The sequence below is a fragment of the Mustela nivalis genome (assembly GCF_964662115.1).
Source record: "Mustela nivalis genome assembly, chromosome: 3".
NCBI lineage: Eukaryota > Metazoa > Chordata > Mammalia > Carnivora > Mustelidae > Mustela > Mustela nivalis.
This window is the reverse complement of record NC_139022.1, coordinates 139,534,468-139,557,908: the sequence shown is the minus strand read 5'-3', so window position 1 is coordinate 139,557,908 and position 23,441 is coordinate 139,534,468. Positions and strand designations below refer to the sequence as shown.

Below are 23,441 nucleotides of genomic sequence, written 5' to 3'. Positions count from 1 at the left end.
AAGGCAGGGGTGACTGAAGGAGTTTTGACTCAGACCCTAGGGCCTTGGCAAAGGCCAATAGCCTATCTTAGCAAGAAACTAGATCCAGTAGCGGCTGGGTTCCCCCTTGCCTCTGCATAATTGCTGTCACGGCCCTCCTGGTGAAGGATGCAAGTATATTTACAGAAATGGACTAAATTAGATTATGAAGGGGATTGGGCTAAGACTAGAACAGGAAAGTTAATTCTTCCTCGAAGACTAGGAGAAATTAGTAAGCCAAATAGATCAGGACACTCATCTGGGGACACACAAACTTAAAGAGTTTATGGGCAAACAGTTCCAGGTTTCTAAATTAGAGCGTCTGGCTCAGGATGTGGTTGATAGATGTGCTCAATGTCAGGTGGTAAATGTGGGAGGAGCTAAAATGGGAAGAGGGAAAAGAAAAAGAGGTAAGGAACCAGGAATTTATTGGGAAATAGATTTTACAGAGATGAAACCGGGAAGATATGGACACAAGTATATGTTAGTTTTTGTGAATACCTTTTCAGGCTGGGTAGAGGCTTTTTCCGCCAAACATAAAAAGACAGGAGTGTTAGACAAAAGCTACTAAAAATAATTCCTAGGTTTGGATTACCTCTCATGATCAGATCGGACAACGGCCCTTCATTTGTGAGTTCAATCTCACAGACATTGGACAAGGCCATGGGCACTAATTGAAAACTACACTGTGCCTACCGGTCCCCAAACTCCAGATAAATAAAAAAAATAATAAACCAGACTCTTAAAGAAACCTTGACAAAGTTAATTCTGGAGACTGGCGATGGATGGATAAATCTCCTTTTTAGGTTTCTCAATCTTATAGCCTTATTAATTTTAATATGTTGCTTTGTTCAATGTTTCTCTACTTGGTGCTGAGACTCCGTTACTGCAATGACTTCACGATGACAGATGATCCTTACCATGCACAGAGACACTTCTTCACTGTCAGTGCTGGATTCAGTTGCCTCTGTCTTTCGTAACTCCCCTACATACTCCTCAACTGATCAATGTTAACCCAAATAGGTAGGGACAACTCTATGCCCCTATTTATCAGGAAGAAATTATAGAAGATGAGACCTTCCACCTTCAACTACCTTAAAGATTTAAGGGTCAAAATTATTCAGGGGAAAATAATAAGGGAACAAAAGTCTGGCTGAAAAGTCAAAGATTTGACTAATCTCCAAAAGGGGGAAATGTAAGGACCTATTTAGCCAGAGCGACTCCATCTTGGTTAAAAGCCATTTTGTTGTTTGTGCAGTAAAATTTAAACTGATCCTGCCCCTCTCCCTCCAGAAAAACTTACTTAGAAGCAAGTCTGGGAAACCAGTAAAATATGGTCAGCCAGTTCCTAATAACGGAGCCCAGAATACAAGGCCAGGTCGGCCAGTTCCTGATAACAGAGCCCAGAATATAAGGACAAGTCGGGCCAGGTAAAGACATCCAATCAGTAAGAAACACACATACATTTTCCCTAACCACCAAAGAATGTAAACCCCACCGTTTGAGCACCAATTCTGACCAGAGTAATAGGTTAGTTCAAACAGCTACTATAGGGTAAATTGTAATTCAATTGGCCACCGGCGTGTGACCTAACACGACTCTAACATGACTACAATCTCATTGGCCACCTATGTGTGGCCAGACTTTTGCTCTATAAAAGGTAATCTGTAAGATGGGGAGGGGTCGCCCTCTTCGGAGACGGCCCTGACCGGTCAGTCAGTCAATTCTTGAGCCTGTAAGCTAGGGGTAGTCGCTCTCTTCAGAGACGGCCCTGACCGGTCAGTCTGACTTCTAATGCTTAGCATAGAATAGAGCTTTGCATAACTTTCACCTTGTCTCAGTCTCATTCCCCTGGCCAATCAGTCTGACTTCTAATACTTATCATAAAATAAAACTTTAACTCTCACTTTGTCTCAGCCTCATTTCATTTAATAACAGACCTATCAAGCAGTAGATAGCCAAAAAGCAGCTCTTTATGCACTGATATACAACAGTCTTCAACATAGAATATTAATTTTTAAAAAGTGTAAAATAGTGTATATTTTATGTTTCTTCTGTGTAAAGAGACATCGTCTTGTATCTGCATAGATCACTGGTTTGCCAACCCTCTGTGTGCATTAGAATCTCCTGTGTGTCTTTTAAAAATATCAGTGCCCGAGCTCACTGTACTCGAATTTGATCTTAATATCTGGGAATGGAACCCAAACATTATTATCTTTTAAAAGTTTGCCAGGAGATTCTGGTGTGTAGCCAGGACTGAGAACTGTTGGTATAGAATAACCGGAAGATAACACAGGAAACTGGTGCTGTGCTTGCCTCCAGGAGGAACAATGGGGTAAGAATGGATAGTGTGGGAGAAAGACTTACTTTTCATCCTAAACTCTTTTGATCTTTTAAATTTGCTTGTACACGTTATCCGCTTTCAAGAACAATCAAACTTGAAAAAAAATAAAAAAGTAACACCCATAGCAGTGAATATATCAGAATAGAAAATTGGGAATAGCCGGTTTGATCGTGGGAGTCAGTCTGGGGCCCACTATAGCCTCAGAGCAAGTGACCAGTCCTACCTGGGAAGTGTGTCTGGTCGGGAAGTGCTGTGGAGGTAATTCCTCAAGGGGCCTCTCACCTGAAATGACTTACTTGCTGGCCCATAACAACCTCATTTCAGTTACTTTTCAGAAGGCAGTTTGGGACAGAGTAATGGCTAGAATACGTGACCTCCAGCTGCCAGCACCTCTGCGAACTCCAAGACGAATGGGAGGGAAAATGCCCGGGCTTACATGGCTTCTGGCCGGCTGGGCTGCTGACCTGCTGTCATTGAGGAAAAGCAGATGAGCAGGGTTTGGCTTATGTGTTTCACCTCTCAGGTTCCTGCAGCAGGAACCTAGAGCATGAAGGTGAGGCAGGAATGGCAGACCAAAGTCCGCTTCCAGAGGACCCTGGGGATGTGTGCTTTTGGGACAGGCAGAGAGCCCGCTGCACTAACTAGCAGTTGGAGATGCTCACCTGGGAGGGAGAGAGGCACCAGTGACTGGCCTAGAGCTTCCTCTGTAGCACCTCCCTCTTGCAGTGGGTGATAACCACATGTTTTTGGGTTTTGGCATCTGGCAGCTCTCAGTTTGACCTCTGTTTGATCTCAGTTTGATCTGAGATCAAAATCCACTTCCAGCCAGTTGCATGACCTCTTAAGTAACTTAATATTCTGACCCTCAGTTTCCTCATCTGCAATGTGGATTAGAAAGTATGGAATAAGAGAAAAAAATCATAGCCATTATTAAATTATTAAATAGACACCAGTTTTTACTGGTATCTATTAGAGGCAAGGATGCAAGGTGGATTCTTACATTTGACCAGCACAGTGAGTGTAGTGGGTAAGAGTGGGCTTTGCTGTCAGATGTAACTGCGTTAAAATCACATTACTGTCACTTACTAACTGGGACCTTGGGCAAGTCACCTTACATCTCTGAGTCTCATTTCCTCACCTATAAAGGGAGCATCACAATATAGCAGCTCCTTGAAAGCTGCTATTAGGGTTAAATTAAATAATGAATGTGAAGACTTTTGTGCTTCCAGAGGTATACACCCAGAAATCAGCATCTGTTGCCATTGTGTGTTTTGCAGCCTACAGGTAGTTGGCAAAGTACTTGACACTCATTACCTCACTTGACCCTCTCCAGGACTGGGAAGGAGGGGCACATTAGGTGTGGGGGGTCGTGGGGCATCAGATACCTTTGGAGAAATGAGAACACTAATAGCTACTGACTTACCTCCAGTCACAAGGGACAGCATCAGGAGTAGAACCCAGGTGTTCTGATTCCCAGTATGGCTTGTGACTTCTGGAAGCTCTGGATCTGATGGTTGACAGAAACTTGAGGATCATCTCTAGACAAGAAATTGAGTTATTTAATTTACTGTGCAGAGGTTCGCTGCAAAGGGAGGGAAAGGAAGTTAACCATTTTGCTTCTTTCACAGGTGCTCTTGACCTTCCACTCCCCTGTGGTGTCCCCTTCATTCCTCACAACTCCCCCTGCCCCAACAGGCTACAAACAAGAAGAAGACAGAATGAATAAACATGTATTCAGTATCAGAGAGTGTCCAGTTAGGGGGCAGATAAAATTAAAGCAGGATGACACGGTAGGATGTGACTGGCAGGGTAAGTAGGCCTCCTGGAAGTGAGAGGGGGCTTTTAGGCTATGACCTGAGACAAGAAAGGAATCAGGCATTCGGAACCTGTGTTGGGGTCCCAAAAGAGAACAAGCTTGGCGGGCAAAGGGTGGAGAGCAGAGAGGGACAGATGTCCGGTGAGGAGAAAGGCGCCAGGGCCCAGAGCATTCAGGGAGGAATTTTATTTTATCTATATATGTCAAGAAAACCCACTGATGATTTTAAATGAGGTTGGAATTATATTTCATATTTATTCTTACATTTTCATTCACATCTTAAAAGGCAACTCTGGCTGTTGGGGCCTTCAGTAGAGAGAATAGGTTACACTGAGGGCAAAACCCCTTAACGTCCCAGCTGACCTTTTCCCATTCTGGGCCTTCATTCCCCAGCTACAAAGCGGAGGTGGGAAGGAATGGGGTCCCAAGAAATCAGCGATAAAGACCTTGCCCCTCCACCGCAAACGCAGAACACTTAACAGCTCTAGACAGAACGCTTCTGTATTTCTCCTGACACTTTTTCCTCCCTACGCTTTCCGAGTTAGGGTGGAAAACCGGTAATAAGACCTCACAGGCGCAAGCCGAGGAGGACTCGCCCTAAGAAACTGGGACTCGTGGCGGTGCTGCCCGGAGCAGCCAATCGCGAGGAGGAGAGCAGCCAGGGGGCGGTACCCCCGCGGGCTGTGCCGCGTCATTGGCTGGCGGCCGCGTCGCTCGCCGGCGGGCCACGTGACTGCCACCTCGGGAGCGTTTGTAAGGGCTGGGTCTTCCGCACCTCTCGGTCGGTAGCTCCCGGCAGCTCCACGCGGTCCCGCCCGGGCCCCGCCTTTTTCGGGGGCCGGGCGATGGGCGGGGAAGGGGACGCGCGGGTTAAAGGGAGGCCGGTCCCGGACCAGGCTATCCCTGACTGCGCTGGGGTGTCCGTTCAGTCTCGCCACGGCGGAGGACGTGCCGCGAGCCCTCGGTGAGCCGGGAGCCTCCAGACTGAGAGGTGAGCGGAGGGGGGGGGGGCGCGAGAAGGGAGGAGGGAGAGGTGCCGGCCTGCACGCGGTCAGAGGGTCCCTCTTGCGGGCATCTCGGCCTGTGTCCGAGGCGTGGTGGGAGGAAGCGAGGGCGTCGTGGCCAGGCCGTGGTAGGTGGGCGTGCGTTGGGGTTGCACCCTCTGTAAGCACGGGCGATCAACCCCGCCTTCTCCAACCGTGGCGATCCAGACCCTGCTTCTCAGCAACCCACCTCCTACCCCACACACATCCCGCACCTCCTATGGTGCTGTTCTGCCGGAGTCCTCATCTAGCCGTCTGGAACCCAGATAACTGGGAGAAAGACCGAGGAGATTGGAGCCGCCACCACTACCCAGCCTCCCACCCTTGGACGGATGGGGAAACTGAGGCTTGGACACGCAAGAGGACTTCATTATCTTGGTTTTTAAAACCATACACACCTGGTTAAGTACAAATCAGGAACTGTACTTCTTCTTCGAAGACTAAGTTGAAATTCTTTCACTGGATGGATGGGGCCACTGAAGGGACACAGAGGGCCTGATCCTTGCCCGACATTATACAGCAAGTCCTTTGCAGAGCTAGGACTTGTACACAGACAGCTCTCCCAAACTCAGAGAATATCCGGCTGGGCCCTTTCTTTGCACAGGTTGGGAACCACGTGAGTTAGAAGCATATAGAACTTAAACTTTCCGGCACCCATTCTAGTTCCTTTTTTCCATTTCCTTATAAAGAGGACCTTCCGGTTCTCTTTATAAAAAATCTGGAACTAATGTGATATCCAATATTGGATTAAGCAGAAATTCTTGTTGTTGAATGTCAAGTGAGTAAGAAATGGAGAGCCAACCCTGTTGGAAGAAATAAGCCCATTTGTTTTCCTTTCAAGAATCTCCAAGGACAGAGTAGGAGCTGTCCTGTTTTTGAACAAATGCTATGTGCCCAGGCACTGTGTTAAGTACTTGGGTTAGCTTTATACAACTTGCAAGTCAGCCCATTTTATAGGTGAGAAATTGATGCTGGCTAAAATGAAGTTTTTCACCAGTGCCATGTAGTTGTTGAATAGTGTAGCTGGGATCTGAATAGAGATCTGTCTGACTCCAGTAGCTACCCAGTGATTCTCCTAGTGTGGCCCTCACCTCCCTGGCTCTGAGTCACCCAGGGTGCAGTCTTGGATCTCATTCCTGAATTTGCCTGAGAATCTGAATTTTAAAAGATCTCTGTATTTGAATATCATTATAATATAATATGCTGCCTCCCCGGGGGAAGATCTAGAGTTTACATATTCCAGGCTTTGGACAGGTCTAGATTAGATCTATGAGGGGTGAGCATTTTGAGCACTGACGTTACCTTTACTGAGCATAAAATGCCAAGCAGATGGTTACCAAACCATCTTGACATGGCTTTTTCTTGACATGGCTTTGTTATGGTGAATGAAGGTGGAGAGAGAGGGGTCACTGCTTTTTCCTTACTCCATAGCTGTTAAGCTATCATTTATCCATTCACTCAAGAAATACTTGTTAAGCACTGGTTAGGTGCTGTACCTGGGTCAAGATATAGGAGATACAGCTGTGAACAAAACAGAGCAAGTTTCTGCCCTCATAAGACAGTTAACCCTGAGTGAATGAATGAATGTATACAGTGCGAGATGGTGAGAAGGGCCATGGAGAAAAATAAAGCAGGGCAGGGATGGGCCCGGGAAGGAGACATGGTGATGGCAGTGGTGCTATTTTAGAAGTTGTGTGTGGGAAGGAACTCATTATGACAGTAGTTGGGCAGAAACCTACAAGAAGCAAGAAGCAGGGGCGCCTGGGTGGCTCAGTGGGTTAAGCCACTGCCTTCGGCTCAGGTCATGATCTCGGGGTCCTGGGATCAAGTCCCGCATGGGGCTCTCTGCTCAGCAGGGGGCCTGCTTCCCTTCCTCTCTCTCTGCCTGCCTCTCTGCCTGCTTGTGATCTCTCTCTGTCAAATAAATAAATAAAATCTTTAAAAAAAAAAAAAAAAAAGAAGCAAGAAGCAAAGCCATGAACATAGCCCCAAGCAGCATTCCAGTTAGAGGGCCAGCAGAAGTGGATGGAGGTAGGAACCTGCTTGGCATGTTTGACTCTTGGCTGGGGTATGAATTACTCTAACCAAAGTGTAGTTACAGAGGTAAATTTTACATTGTTCCTCCTGATAGAAAAGGAAAATGAAAATGTTACCACTGCGTGGGTGTCATATGAAAGATAAAAGTAATTTTATTATTAATCCTTTACCAAACCTGCTTCAATAATGTGTATATTGCTTCAAGCAGTAAAATTAGTAAATTAGTAAAATTAGTAAGGTTCAGAAATGAGTTGAGCACTTAACCATGAACTGTTGATTTGATCTAGCTTTTAAAACTTCATAGCAAGGAAACAGATTTGGGGGTAAAGTGGTATTTTAGAAAGGGAGGGAACCCTGGAAATTGGAAAATGAGTGTTGAGAATCTGGTCCTACTAGTTGAGCGAGTGACTGGAGGAAAGGATTCATAATCCCTTCTCAGATTTATTGAGGAGGCAAATGGGAGATGTATATGAAATCTTCTGGAAAGCAGTGAATTACTGTTAAGGAACTATTTAATAGTTTGATCCTTGTTGTACATTAAGTTATTTTCCTCTTGGGTATTTTACTTTTCTGTCTTACATTGGGCTTTATACCAGAAACAGTACGTCATAGCACTTGTGCTACTCGCCTAAGCTTTATGGTGGTTCTACTTTTTGCATCACAGACAAAAGTGAACATTGTTAATTACTGGTGATGACTGGGAAATAAGACTTTTTTGTCTTCATTACATTTACTTGAAACTCCACCTTTATTTCAATAAATATAGGTATACCACTGTATACCAATGGGAGGCACTGTATGGGGTCTTGGGTTATGTAGGAATGAGGATGACTTGGTGTTTGCCTTTAAATATGCACTCTAGTTTGAAAGACATGTGACTTTGAGTGCTAAGTAGTTATGTGGAATATGTCAGAGTACATAGCCAAAGAAGTTTTAACCCCTTTGTCCTCTGGCATTTGAGGTGGGCTTTAAAGGAGTAGGAAAAGGACCAAGATAGTTGGAGATAGAAGGAACAGGCATTCCAGATGAATGAACAACATGAGCGAAGACCTAGAGAACATAGGATGCTTAATATTTTCAAGGACTGGTGACTAGAACTGTCGTGCTTGGAAGGAAGCAAAAGAAAGGCAGGTTCAGCTCATTTATGGAGAGAAACCTATACTAAACTTTTTAGATTATATGCTGTAGGAGGTGGGGAGCCATTGCAGATTTTTGAAGAGTGTATCCAGATGGTTTGCTCTCATGTTGTTAATGAATTCTGCTTTTGAAGAAGAGGCAGCATACGTGGTGGTTAAAAAATGTTGGTTCCGGGATGTCTGGGTAGCTCAGTTGGTTGGGAATCTGCCTTCGGCTGAGGACATGATCCTGGAGTCCTGGGATCAGAGTCCCAAGTCTGGCTCCTTGCTCAGCAGTGAGCCTGCTTCTCCTTCTGCCTGCCTTCTCCCCTACTTGTGCTCTCTCTTTCTCTCTGAAAAATCAATAAAATCTTAAAAAACAAAAACAATGTTGTTCCCATTAAGTTTTTAAGGCTAAAATATGTCTATAATTTTCAAGTAGTTGAATGGAAAAAACCCTGAACAGGTATGTTTGCAGAGTGCAAAAGTGCAGATGTAGCAAAACTTTAACAATGGGTGAATTGTTAAGTTGTGTAATAGGAAATGTGAATATACCAGTGTTCCATGTATCATTCTTTTAACTTTTCTGAAGATTTGAAAAGTTTCAAAATAAGCAGTCCAGAGACAGAATAGGTGTGAATCAGACAGGCTTTGGTTCCAGGCACCGTACCACTGCTTACAAGCAGTGTGGGTCCTGGGATATTATTTCCAGACTACACAGACCACACCAGTTACAGTCTAGTTAGTTGAGATTTTTCCACATAAGTGAAGAGAGTCTTTTGGTGGAAGACTTGTTCACAGCAATATTACGTTAATGTTAAGACTTCTCAAGTTTTCCACAAACTTTAGATCTAGGTTATTTTATATGATTGCTGCTTCTTTCCCCTTCTCTGTCTGCTTTTGGATTATTCGGTATTTTCTGTGATTCTGTTTTTATCTCCTTTGTTGGTTTATTGGCCATAACTCTTTGTGATTAATGGAATTGCATTGGGGTTTATAGTAGAAATCCTTAATTTATCACAGCCTACCTTCAGAGATAGTAAACCATTTCATGTATAGGATAAGAACTTTTTAGTACTATGCTTCCTTTCCTACTTTTGTTTAGGTTAAAATAGATATTAGACATAAAATTGGGGGCGCCTGGGTGGCTCAATTGGTTAAACGACTGCCTTTGGTTCAGGTCATGATCCCAGGACCCTGGGTTTGAACCCTGCATTGGGTTCCCTGCTCCCTGCTTGTGCTCTCCCACTCTCTGTCAAATAAATAAATAAAATCTTAAAAAAAAAAAAAAAAAAACTGGCCATTTTAACCATTTTAAACTTACAGTTCAGTGCATCAAGTATGATTCACAATGTTGTGTAACTATCAGTAGTTGTTACTTTTAAAACTTAAAATAGACTGTAACCATTAAGAAAGAAATCATTCCCTGCAGTCCCTGGTAATCTCTAATCTATTTTCTGTCTCTGCAAATTTGCCTATTGTAGATACCTCATGTACGCAGAATCATACAGTGTTTGTCCTCTTGTGCCTGGCTTCTTTCACTTAGCAACACGGGTTCAGAGTTCATCCATGATGTAGATGAAGAGTATCAGAACTACATTCCTTTTTAGTGGCTAAACACTATTCCATTGTATGGCTTGTGCCACAATGTTTATCCTATTATCTGTGGGTGGATACTTTGGTTGTTTCCACCTTTGGGCTGCTGTGAATAATGCTATTATAAACGGGGGCATACAAATATTTCAGTCCCTGTTTTTAATTGTTTTGGGGGGTGCTTATATCCCTAGGAGTGGAATTGTTGGGTCATATAGTAATTCTCTTTACCTGTTTGAGAAATTACCAGACTGTTTCCCACAGGAATTGTACCATTTTATATTCCCACCAGCAGTGTATCAATTACCTTTCAGAGAAACAGAACTCAGATTTTAGAAGGCAAAGGTAATTCTTTTTGGACGTTTTTTGGTTAAAATAACTTTTTAAAAATAGAAATCAGTCTGTCCATAACAAAATATTTATTAAATGCCTTCCGTGTGACAGATTTTATGCTAAGTATTGTGAGAGTTTGCAAAAAGTATAAAACATCTCCTTGAACAATTTATAATGTAGTTGAGAAGGTAAAGCATATATTCAGCTCATTCATTGAACATCTAAATAATGGAAATTCAGAGAAAAAGAGATACTATTTATGTGTTAATGACCAACATACTCCTCTCATTTATTTTTCCAGTTAACGCTTCCCTCTTGGGCTTGACACCCCATTTCTTTCTTTTCTTTTCTTTCTTTCTTCCTTTTTTTTTTTTTTTTAAAGATTTTATTTATTTGACAGACAGAGATCACAAGTAGGCAGACAGGCAGGCAGAGGTAGGGAAGAAGGGAAACAGGCTTCCTGCTGAGCAGAGAGCCCAGTGCAGGGCTCAATCCCAGGACCCTGGGATCATGACCTGAACCAAAGGCAGAGGCTTTAACCCACTGAGCCACCCAGGCACCCAACACCCCATTTCTAAGTGCTCACTGGACATCCTCATTTGAACATCTAAGGGAAATGTCAAACCTGTGAAACCTAAAGTCAAACTTTTTGTTGTCTCCTTTCTTTCCACTTCCTCCTCCATGCTCCTAGACATCATTCTTCCTTTTGTGTGTGGTCCACCTCACAATTTGTGTTAGACTTGTCCTTCTCCGTTATTGTCTCTTGTCTAGTTGTACCACCGAAATGTCAAGCCTCTTGCACCCCTGCCCCGCCCTGGAGTTCATGCCTTTGTCAGCCATAGTGCATAGGATGAAGTCCAGGCTTTTTGGGATCAAATGAGAAACTAATCTTTCAGTCTAGTCTTAATCTCCTGCAGCTTCACCCCAGGGATCTGGCATTCTGGGTGATGTTTTCCTGGGCCTTGGATTATCCTGGGACCTTTCACTGGCCTCAGTTTCCTTTCCTTTCTTACTTGCAACTTCTTCACATTGGCCTGCGCCCTATGCTGCACTCTCCGAATATGCCAGACCTCTGTTGATGGCACTTAGACTGTGATAGCTCATTGTTTATCATTGTCTTAACCCTCTGATTGTGTGGAGAAACTGGGGTTCTTATTCATTTTAGCAAGAACTTACTGATCCTTCTGTGCTGAGTTGTTTTTGTTACTGGAAATACTGTATGTGTGAGAAAGACTGTAATAGTTTCTTTAGTTTATAAATACATAGTATAATAGTGCTATGAAGAAATAAAGCCAGGTAAGGGTTTAGAGAAGGATGGGGTGGAGTATTATTTTATTTGGAATGATCAAGGAAGGTCTCTCTAAGGAGATAATACTCCTTTGAGATCTGATGGATGAGAAAAACCCTGCAAAGATCTAGGGATGATTATTCCAGGCAAAGAGAACTTGAGCAAGTGCAAAGACCCTGGAAAAAGAGTCAAGTTGGCATGTTCCAGAAATAGCAAGAAGGGCAGTAGGAAATGAAGGTAGAGATGTAGGCAGGGCTCAGATTTCATAGGCAATTAGAGTGGCCCAAATAAGATGGTGGAGGGGAGTGAAAAGTGGTTAAATTCCAGGTACTTTGGGCAGTGGGGAGAAGATGGATAGCTATCTGAGATGGAGCAGACAGGACTTGTTCGTGGATCATATATAGGATTGGTGGGGTAGGGAAAAGAAAGATTGACCCCTTGGTTTGGGGTCTAGGTTCTGATGCATTGTGTCTATCACAGTGATTAGCTTATAGTAGGTGCTTAGTAAATATTTATGATGTAATGAAGACCAGGACTCCCATGGAAAAGTCAACCTCTAGGAGCTCCCATAGAGAAGTCAACCAATCCAGCATTGGAAGGCTTGTTGACACTAATGAACATTTGTAGAATAAGCAAAGGTTGCAAACCCACGGAACGAAGATGGGTCTGAATTTTCATCTGATGGGGAACAGTCTTTCCTTTTGCTTCAGGAGGCCTGCCCTCTCACAGCATTAGCTTCTCAGTCTAGGGCCTGGAACAGTTTGCCTAGGCTCCAGCCATTTTGGCTGCAGGTACCTGTGAATAGGTTGGAGACGGGTATGGAGCTATGGTCTTCCCTGGATTTGTCTGGCAACAGTGGGTTGGAGGATGGGATGGCACTGTGTAAATGGAGACTCTACCTTAGTTGTACCTGTTTATGGTTTAGTTTTTTCTAAACAACCTTAAGTTCTTTCTTTATTCATAAAAGACAAAAAAGCTAAAATATTAATTGCTTAGTAGGAAAAGAAATATTAGCATAACAGAAGATGTGATAAGATAACATATAATTATTTACCAAATGAGTGATATTTTAAACCCTTCCCAGAAACCTTCAGGGACTCTGTACGGCCTGCAGATCAAAGTCTGCCTTTTTTAAGCTGGCATACAGAATCCTCCAGAATCTCTCCCAGGTACCTTCGCAGCTTCCTCTTTAACCAATTTCCCATGTGCGTCTGGTGCTTGAAACATTCTAATTTCTGATTCTTTTCTGCCAATCTCAGAACGATCTTTGAGTTTTCTTCTCCCTCATACATTTTCCAAGTCCTCTTTTACTCTTTCAACTCCGACCCAGACTTTAGAGCCCAGGTGAGACATGAGACAGGTTCTTCGCTTGAAGCCTTTCTAAACGCTTCCAGCTCCTGGAGATTTCTCCCCTGTGCAGATGCTTTGATCATGGTGGTCGGCGGCTTCAGTTTTATGTGGCAGCGAGTGTGGCATATACAGACAGGTCGAGCAAAGCATGACTATGGAGCCATTTTGTTTCAGAGGCTGACTTTACCGCTTTCCTCTGAACATAATTGCCATCTGAAAGGGCATTTCCGTTTCACGAATTGCACAACTGGTATATAAGCACTGTTAGTTAAAATCCTATGCTGTAATTACCAAAAGTAGGCATAGTTTTGCTTATATCCAAATCTTCAAAAGGAAGTTTGCTGACCACTGTTGGGCATATACAGAAGAGGTGTAACCTCTCTTCTAGTCCATTGCTCTAACCTCTCGGTAATTCACATGGATATTGTGCCAGAGCTGCTGGTACCCATCTGGATCAGACCACCTTCTAGGTGGTCACAGCTGTGTGTGTGCTGTTGAAGAAGGAAGTTCAGAAATGTCTTTCCTTTTTGTGTTGCCTGAGCTACTACTGTTATTTAATGTATGCATATGTAAATGTATTTTTCAAATGGTTTTTTAAAAAAGATTTTTATTTATTTACTTGACAGAGAGGGAAGGATCACAAGTAGAGCAGCAGGCAGAGAGAGAGAGGGGGAGGCAGGCTCCCTGCTGAACAGAAAGCCCAATGTGGGGCTCGATCCCAGGACCCTGAGATCATGACCTGAACTGAAGGCAGAGGCTTAACCCATTGAGCCACCCAGGTGACCCTCAAATGGTTTTTTTCCCCACTTCGGATTCCTGCAAAGTAATGTGGAAAGCTTGAATGTTTTCCTCTTGAACCTTTCCTCTTCTCACTCTCAGTGATCAGTGTTATTAGAGGGAGAAACTAGCCTAGATGTTACAGTAGAATCATGTTTTGTTAAACTTAATGGAATGTATAGTTTGTATTTCAACCTCCTTAAAATGGATGTCTGGCTATAAGCTCTATTCCAAGGATAAACACTGTCATTTCTTAATGTTCACGGAGCAATTGATGAATACTATAATTGAAAGCAGTAATTGTCTTGGGGAAGTGAGAGGATTTTTGTGCAAAAAGGGGTATTTGAAAAATATGTTCCTGAGTAGATATTTCCACTTGAAAATAAATATTGCTTTGCATCCTCCTTTTTTCTGTATTTGAGTTATTTGCTTAGCCAATGTTGTAGTTCCTATTTTAGAAAGCATATACCTGGACATTTTGGAGGATAGAAAGACTACTTAGAGTGGAGCTTATTCCCAAGGAGCTTAGTTTGTATGAAAGTCATACCTACAATTTAGTTTAAGGCAATTTTTAATGTAGTTTTATGTTGCTTTGGGTTTTAAAATAATGTGAAAGGGAAAAAATATGTAGTGTTGAGTAGGACAGATGATGGAAACTATAGATGGCTTTTAGATTCAGACTGATGGCTGTTATCAGTTCCACTTCTAGGACTGTTTGTGAACGAATACCTAAATTTTTGAGAGCTAGAGATGAAAAGGACCGTGGCCAAGATTATAGTGAATGGAGAGTAGGGTACAAGTTTGTAGTTACCAGTGCTAGGGAGCAGGTAGGTGAAAGTGGGATGTGTAGGGTAGCTGAATTCTAACGTGTTTGGAAGTATCTGAGGTTAGAGAAAGCTAATTAGATAGGTGGTAGGAATAGCACCATGCTCAAAAAGAGCTATGCTTAGAGTCCTAAAATCTAGATTTTGTTACCCGGCTCAGTCATTTACAAGCTAAATAAATTACTACATTAGGCAAGTCCTTTCACTTTTATAATCTACCTATATTCAAAGTGGATCTCTTGGGGTGCCTGGGTGGCTCAGTTGGTGAAGTGACTGACTCATGATTTTGGCTCAAGTCGCCATGTCAGGGTCATGATATCTAGCCCTGTGTCAGGCTCTATGCCTTTCGTGGAACCTGCTTAAGATTCTCTCTCTCCCTCTGGCTCTCCCTCGTCCTTCCCCTCATGCTCTCTCAAAAATAAGTAAGTAAGCAAATAAATAAATAAATATTGGGCTTCTTATAGATAGCATATAGTTGGGTTTTATTTATTAAATTTAACCTAAAACTCACTACCTTTTAACTGACATGTTTAGACTTTTCACATTTGTGATTATTTTTGTTTGTTTTAAATTCTACCATCTTACAAGCTGTTCCCATTGTGTTCCACCTACTTTTGGTTCTTTTTTTCCTCTTTCTTTGCTTTCTTTCAGATTGAAAAATTTTTATGATCCTGTTTTCTCTCTACAGTTGTCGTATTATTTGTATTTTTAAAAAATTAGTGGTTACTCTTGGGTTTACAGTATACATCTATTATCAGAGCCTGCCTTCAAATAATAGTTTATCACTTCATAACTAGTTTAAGACCTTACAATTCCCAATTCCTCCACCCATTTTTTGTGCTATTTTTATATAGTTTATACAATTTTACATTTATATATTTTATTTTGCATATGCAAAATGCATTCCTGTTGTTACTTAGAGGTTTATCTTTTAGAGCAATTAAAGATATTATAAATTTTAAAATGGATTTTATTTTCATGTGTTCTGTTCCTGGACTTTATTTCTTTCATTTCTTTGTTGTGTATTGTGTGGACCTATTTCTGTCTGATATATGTAAATACGGTAGCACTGGTCTACTGGAAGTTCTCTTAGTATTTGTCTGAGAAAGTTTTTATTTCTCCATCTCTTAAAAGATATTCTCTCTGGTTATAGAATTGTTGACAGCTGTTTTTCTGTGATAAAGGCATTACCCCGTTATCTTCTGATGTTTCAAATGAGAAATCAGTTATAATTTTTGTCTTTGTTCCTGTGCATTTTAATTTGGCTGTCTCAGATGTTATCTTTGTCTTCAGGATTTTATCTTTGCTTTTAGCAGCTTGAGTATGATATGTGTAGGTGTGGGATTTTGTTTTATTTTTGTTTCTAAATTTGTTGTTTTTGGTATTCTCTGAGATTCTTGGATCTATAGTTTGGTGTCTGTCTTTAATTTTGGAAAATTCTTGGCTACTGTGTCTTCAGATATTTTTTTCTGCTCATTCTTTGTCCTCTACTTTTGGGATTCCAATTATACATAAGTTAGATTGCTTAATATGTCCCATAGCTCTTGGATATTCTCTTACATTATTATTATTTTTTTAAAATTCTGTTTTTTTCCTTTCTTTTTCAGTTTGGGTAATTTCTTTTGACTGGTCCTTGATTTCATGGATTCTTTCTTTGACTCTGTCAAATATGTTGATGACCCTGTCAAAGGCATTCATTCTTCATGCATTAACTGTGTTTTTCACTTTTAGTATTTCATTTCAATTCTTTTTTACAGTTTCCATCACTCTGTTGCATTTTCTAGTATTAATTTTTATCTTTTTCCTTCCCAGATAGCAGCCATGTCAGGCAAGATTAAGATTTTGTTGGTTTTTTCTTATGCCTCTTTTGCGTATCTTAGGTTTGGAAAAGCCTTTTGACCCAGGAATCACCAAGAGCTGTTCCAAAATAGAAGGACATAAGAAAAGTACTCAAACTAGGTTGGCCTGAGTAGGAAGTAAGAAGAGAGTTATAGACGGGTTGCATTGAGGAATGAAGAGCTGCTGTGTGTATCCATAAATCTGATTGACTTGCTCAGGGTAAGTGGTCATCTAAATCTGTTCTTTTCTTCTTTATAACTTAATAAGATCATAAAGTAACTATTATTTCACTCTCGTTAAATGGGATGACCAGCTATAGCCCCTTCATCCAAACAAAATTAATGTGTGTTATTTTTACAGTAAAGGGTGTTTTTTTCTGTCAATTCCAAAACAGGAAATTTTCTGAGTCTTCCATCTAATATATTTTAATCTCTGTTTGGCCACAGTCATAAAGTTGTATATTCATTTGTCCTTTGATTCATTCAAATATGTTGTAAGTCTCCTGTCTCAGAGTTGTACATTTGTTGGTAATTACAGCGGTGAACAAGATATCCTTTCCTCCAGGAACTGGAGAGACTCTTACTTAACTAACACAAAAGTGTGATTAGTACTATTATGAAGCTGCAAAATGCTATGGGATACAGAGAGTATAGTGATTCACTTGGGCTAGGGGACTGGTCATTGCTTTGTATAAGAAGTAGTATTTTAACTGGGTATAAAAATGATTAGAACCTTGATGGTCAGAGAGGTTGCTCGCCATTCAAGCTAAGCAAACAGCTAACACAAAGACATTCACTTGTGAAGTATCTGGTAAGCAGTTTATGGTCTATTACAAGAAAAGGACCATCTTAGTTTCAGGGACTTGCAGGTAGCAGTGAAGGTTTGAGACTAGATCCTGTTTTGTGGTATACCAGGGAGTGAAAAACTTGGAACGAAGACAGTGATAGTGGGAGGGGACAGGCCATCCTGATACCTTTTCTGGAGGGGAAAACTGCAAGGGGAGCCAGGCAGAGATGGAGAGGAATTCTTGATAGTTTATACTTTGGGAAGTCCTATACCTAATGACTTATTTGCTTTGACTTGGCTGGTTTTGGTCTGGTTTTGTTCTTGTTTTCCCTGACCAAGACATACGAGGCTCAAGTAAAGAAAGTGAATCTGATACTTGCCCCCAAACTGAACTTCCTCTTCACTCTCACAAAAGACAAATAGAACTGTTAAAATGTGTGAGCACTGAGAATTACTTAATCCATTAATTCTGGTGTTTTCTTCAAGGTAGAAGGCTGAAGCGTCTATCTCCAGAAATGTCTTTGGAAAGGAAAGAGCAAAATGATCTGTCACCCAAGAATTCAGTTGAAGAAAACCAGCAAAACCTTTCTCTATCTGATATGCATCTGGAGCTCGAAAGGGGCTCAGGTACTGCCTTGAAGCAATTTGAAGCAAGTGATCAAAGCACACCTTACCATAGGATCCACATGGAGCCTCAAGAGAAGTCAACTACTGACTTCAAGCAATTCATCATTAAAAAACTGCACAAGAGTTGCCAGTGTAGTTCAACCAGAGCCAAAAATATGATTTTGGGTTTCCTTCCTGTTTTGCAGTGGCTCCCAAAATATGATCTGAAGAAAAACATTTTAGGGGATGTGATGTCTGGCTTGATCGTGGGCATCCTATTAGTGCCCCAGTCCATTGCTTACTCCCTGTTGGCTGGCCAAGAACCTATCTATGGGCTGTATACCTCTTTTTTTGCCAGCATCATTTATTTCTTATTGGGTACCTCCCGTCACATCTCTGTGGGCATTTTTGGAATATTGTGCCTTATGATAGGTGAGGTAGTTGACCGAGAACTACTCAAAGCCGGCTATGACACTGCTGAGGGCATGCCTTCTCATTTCGGGATGGTTTCAAATGGGAGCGAGCTGTTAAACCAGACATTGGACTGGATGTGTGACAGAAGCTGCTACGCGATCGCGATCGGCAGCACGGTGACCTTCCTGGCTGGAGTTTACCAGGTAAGAAACCATGGCATGAGTCGTTCTTTCTAGCAAAAGCAGTCCCTGTACTTGAAATCTCAGATCTCTCAGGGGTCTCAGAGAGTGTAATAATTAAAGCTGTCATTCATTGAATACTCAGGACATGTGAGGGATAGAGCCCAAATTCAAGCCCTGGTTTGACTCCGCAGGTAAGATAAGGCTGCTTCTCTTCTCTCAACCTTAGGCAGCCTCTTAACCAAGGAATTTCAGTCAGCCAGATTGTCATTATCTGGTTGTAAAAACGTTGAGCAGCTAGGAACCTCAGATCACTCAGGACAACTCCGTCATTTTACATGTTGAAAAACATTGGGTTTGCTTGTGATGATGTGTGGTTGCTTATCAGCAGAGTCAGCATGAACAAACCAGGAGGAGGATAACAGGCTACAGGTTGGCAAAGGGAGGAGGGCAGGTGGTTTCGAATTGTAGATGCCCCACCTTTAGATTTGTTGCTCTGGTGAGTGATTCTCACCAAAGATGGCAATTTTCTTGGACTTCTGGGGAACAATTGAGAACCACCATTTCGTATTATTAGCCAGAAGAAAGGATTAGAAAATTAGATTCTCTTCGGGTCTCCCATAGAATCTGCTAAGCGACCATTATCATCCTGCCCCTGTCTTTTGGCCTGCAGGCATCAATGCCAGCATTAAACCTCTTCTCCGTTATAGGCATTTGGTTCCAGTGTGGACTGAGGGAGGGAGAGTAGCTCCTTTCATGTGGTATTCGGTGAAGAGGAGAGGCAGAAGCGGGTGACGGGCAGAAGAGTTGGGGGCTCTGCGGGGTCTGTTTGCTTTTTTATTATTATGTCTCACCAGTGAGAATAGGCTCAGAAGAATTCTGAGGAATCGTTGGGAAGAGGAAAAAATAAAGAAATGAAAAAGTTTTGTCTTTGAGGATGCAGATTTGGTATGGGAGGCAGTTTGGCACCAGCACATACACACTGAATGAGAAGAGTTTCTCAGAGAAGAGTAAAACTTCACTTTTATAGTACTGATTTGTAATTTACTGAAAACACATGGGTTTTTTAATTAGGAGAATTTTTCCAGGTTGAGTTTTTATAATTTCCTGTGGATCCTTAAGAATTTTTTCTTTTCCAAAGAGGTCTGAACTTTATTCATGCTTAAGACACATTGAAGAAGAAGGTAGTAATCTTCAGTTCTTGTCTCATGCGGGCTGAGTAACAGTGTGACTTTGGGCTAGTTTCTTAGCCCTCTGCGTGTCAGTAGAACGAGAGGACTGATGTACAGTTGAAGTTTTTCCTACCTCTGACATTTTGTGATGCTGCAGGTACATCTCCATGCAAAGCAATGCCAGGGTATTTATTTAGAGGGTTTAGAGCTCTTTTCCACTTACATTTAACACTTATATATCCTTCCTTCCAGGTAGCGATGGGCTTCTTCCAAGTGGGCTTTGTTTCTGTCTACCTCTCAGACGCCTTGCTGAGTGGATTTGTCACTGGTGCCTCCTTCACTATTCTTACGTCTCAGGCCAAGTATCTCCTTGGGCTCAGCCTTCCTCGGAGCAGCGGTGTGGGCTCGCTCATCACCACTTGGATACAAATCTTCAGAAACATCCGTAAGACCAATCTCTGTGATCTCATCACCAGCCTTTTGTGCCTTTTGGTTCTCTTGCCAACCAAAGAACTCAATGAGCACTTCAAGTCCAAGCTTAAGGCACCAGTTCCAACTGAACTCATTGTCGTTGTGGCAGCCACATTAGCCTCTCATTTTGGAAAACTAAATGAGAAATACAATACCAGTATTGCTGGGTCTATTCCCACAGGGTTCATGCCACCAAAAGCACCCGACTGGAACCTAATTCCTAGTTTGGCTGTAGATGCAATAGCTATTTCAATCATTGGTTTTGCTATCACTGTATCACTTTCTGAGATGTTTGCCAAGAAACATGGCTACACGGTCAAAGCCAATCAGGAGATGTATGCCATTGGCTTTTGCAATATCATCCCTTCCTTCTTCCACTGCTTTACTACTAGCGCAGCTCTTGCAAAGACCTTGGTTAAAGAATCAACAGGCTGCCAAACTCAGCTTTCTGGTGTGGTGACAGCCTTGGTTCTTCTCTTGGTCCTCCTGGTAATAGCTCCTTTATTCTATTCCCTTCAGAAAAGTGTCCTTGGTGTAATCACCATTGTAAATCTCCGGGGAGCCCTGCTTAAATTTAAGGATCTGCCCAAGATGTGGAAGGTTAGCAGAATGGATACAGTTATCTGGTTTGTTACCATGCTGTCCTCTGCACTGATAAGTACTGAAATCGGCCTGCTTACTGGGGTTTGTTTTTCTATGTTTTGTGTCATTCTCCGCACTCAGAAGCCAAAGACTTCATTGCTCGGTTTGGCGGAAGAGTCTGAAATCTTTGAATCCATGTCTGCTTACAAGAATCTTCAGACTAAGCCAGGCATCAAGATATTCCGTTTTGTAGCCCCTCTCTACTACATAAACAAAGAATGTTTTAAATCCGCTTTATACAAAAAGACTCTCAACCCAGTCTTAGTAAAGGCCGCTCGGAAGAAGGCCGCAAAGAAAAAGATCATGAAGGAGACAGTGATTCTCAGTGGAATCCAGGACGAAGTTTCCATGCAACTTTCCCTTGATCCCTTGGACCTTCATACCATAGTGATTGACTGTAGCGCAATACAGTTTTTAGATACAGCAGGGATCCATACACTGAAAGAAGTTCGTAGAGATTATGAAGCTATTGGCATCCAGGTTCTACTGGCTCAATGCAATTCCTCTGTGAGGGATTCCCTGGCCTGTGGAGAGTATTTCAAAGAGGAAGAAGAAAATCTCCTCTTTTATAGTGTGTATGAAGCAATGGCCTTTGCAGAATATCAGAATCAGAAAGGAGTATGTATTTCCAATGGTCTGAGCCTTTCCAGTGATTGAGAATGTAGATGGAAAGAAGAATGATGTCTAGCCAATAGGTTAAGGTTTGAAGGATGTAACATTTTGTAGTTCCACAGTGGAACTGTTGCACTTGAAATTTTAACCTGGGGCACTTGGGTGGTTCTGTCAGTTAAGCGTCTGCCTTCGGCTCAGGTCATTATCCCAGGGTCCTGGACAGTTAAACATCTGCCTTTGGCTCAGGTCATGATCCCAGGGTCCTGGCATTGAGCCCCACAATGGGCTCCCTGCTCAGTGGGGAGCCTGCTTCTCCCTCTCCCTCTCTGTGTGCACCCTCGCGTGCGTGTGTGCGCTCTCTCTCTCAAATAAATATTTTTTAAAAAAGAAAGTTTCACCTGTTTGTTAGACATTATTCCTTTGATGCTGATGGCCTCTGTAGATAGACATATGTGGCGAAGTTTATGGTTGGGCAGAATCACAAAGAAGTAAATAATGTGGTTTCAGGCTTCCTTGCAGATATGAGGCATTCTTGGAATTACATAAATATTGAACTGTAAACTAGCCCTCAAACTCAATTACCATGCTATTGTAGAAGATAAGCTTCTGGACTCTTCCTTCAGCATCAGGAGGTAAAGCTGACATTGACGTGGGAAGCGCTGGCACCCACTTGATGTGACTCTTTGGAGAGGGAGTAGAAGGGGGGACAAGGAAACAGTGTGGTGCCTGCCCTGATACCAGCAGGTCAGGAGACTTCTGGGGCAAAGGGTTTATTCTTACTTGTACTTTTCTCTTCCCAGTCTTGGCTCCCTGGACATCAGTAGCATCTCTGGCTTGGTGTAGGAGAGCACCATTCCTTAAGGCAGGGAACCACAGGCACAGTCTTATTAGGGGTTTGGGGGCTGGGCAAGCTTGTGAAATCCTACCAGCTGGCCTCATGTTACTTAGAGCATTCTTCATGATACATTGGATGTTTTTAATCTTGCCTTTTTATTTAGGGTAAGTACGCAAGTGAAGAGCTCTTCTTCTTAATCAGCCAGAATAATAGGAATCCTCCCTGTCTTTTCTGTGATCTCAGTATTTCCCCGTTTCTGAGTATTTCTCCATCATTAAGCTCTTTGGTAGCTTTCATTCACTTAGTGTTTCTCATGGAACCTGTCTTACAGTGCTGTGGATTACCAGTGACAAGCTTGCCAGGTTAAGAGGCAGAACGCTGACTCCACAGTTCTAGACAGCCATTTTAAATGAGCCTGAGGCCACTGTTAAGGATGGATTGAAAAAAGGAATGATTGATGGTTTCCTTTAAGATTTGTTTACTTAGCAGTGAATTTTTTTCCCTTCCCATGGCATTTTAGCAAGGGTCCCTGGGGATTGACAGGCTTCTTCAAATAGAAGGTAACTATTCATCTTTACTCTTGCAGGAATATTTTATTGTAACCAATGGAAAGGAGTGCATGGAAGTGATAAGATGCTTCCAAAAGAACATCAATAATTAATTGGTAGATGTTTTACTGAAAACAAAGCTAATGCTTACTGCCATGCACCTTATTGATGTACAATAAATATGGACGACAGTGGCAGCTTTTAACTCTCTGGGTTACCTAAAACTATTATGCAGGAGGATTTAGAAACATCATATTCATACATCCCATCTTCTTTGTATATTATTTATGATAGCTGGCCACAGGTTATGGCCACAGGAATAGTTCCTTTTTAAAAGCAAGAATGTCGGACATTAAAATCTTATCATTCTGTATGTGGACCTTGATAGGCAAAAAAAAAAAAAAAAAAAAAAAACAACAACAAACCCAGGTTTTCCAAAGTTAGGACTAGGAGACTAATTTATGTGAGCTTGAAACATTTAGCCACACTAACACAAGCAAAATAATAATTACAGAAATGCAAATCATTTTTTAACCTACTACATTCTAAACAACTTATATATTTATGAGAAGCAAACCCTATGTGTAGGGCATCTGTTGGAGTGGGACACCTTTAAACATATTTAGCTTCTTTGTTGGCTCCAAAAACTCCCAAGTGTTGCTATTCTATTGGTAGAACTCTGCTCATCTGTTTACATGGAAAATGCCTTTCTATTATTAAAACAAAGCTATTTCTCAAAGAAAAAAAAAAAAGGCAGATTTCTGTCTTGGAAGTGATTGACTTCATGGTTAAATATACT

At 42.0% G+C, this 23,441-nt stretch overlaps 1 protein-coding gene across 4 annotated transcripts; it reads left to right on the top strand.

The window, feature by feature from the left end:
- The first annotated feature begins 4,887 nt into the window (after positions 1 to 4,887).
- SLC26A2 (solute carrier family 26 member 2) lies at positions 4,888 to 21,650 on the top strand. Of its 4 annotated transcripts, none has more exons than XM_082726280.1 (4): positions 4,888 to 5,169; positions 16,419 to 16,600; positions 17,654 to 18,386; positions 19,787 to 21,650. In XM_082726280.1, exons 3-4 carry the CDS (start codon positions 17,679 to 17,681, stop codon positions 21,302 to 21,304), a joined length of 2,226 nt encoding a protein of 741 aa, XP_082582406.1. In that variant the 5' UTR covers positions 4,888 to 5,169; positions 16,419 to 16,600; positions 17,654 to 17,678; the 3' UTR covers positions 21,305 to 21,650. The 4 variants fall into 4 exon arrangements, with proteins under 4 accessions (XP_082582406.1, XP_082582405.1, XP_082582408.1 ...); XM_082726279.1 differs by having other exon boundaries at positions 4,906 to 5,169; positions 16,419 to 16,596; XM_082726282.1 differs by lacking the exon at positions 16,419 to 16,600 and having other exon boundaries at positions 4,959 to 5,169.
- Positions 21,651 to 23,441: the final 1,791 nt, after the last annotated feature.

What these genes read in the sequence shown, in the direction of transcription:
- SLC26A2 (XM_082726280.1), top strand. Translation starts at nt 17,679, where the DNA reads ATGTCTTTGGAAAGGAAAGAGCAAAATGATCTGTCACCCAAGAATTCA. An exon ending in TCCTGGCTGGAGTTTACCAG is followed by an intron (nt 18,387 to 19,786) that starts GTAAGAAACCAT and finishes CCTTCCTTCCAG; the next exon opens with GTAGCGATGGGCTTCTTCCA.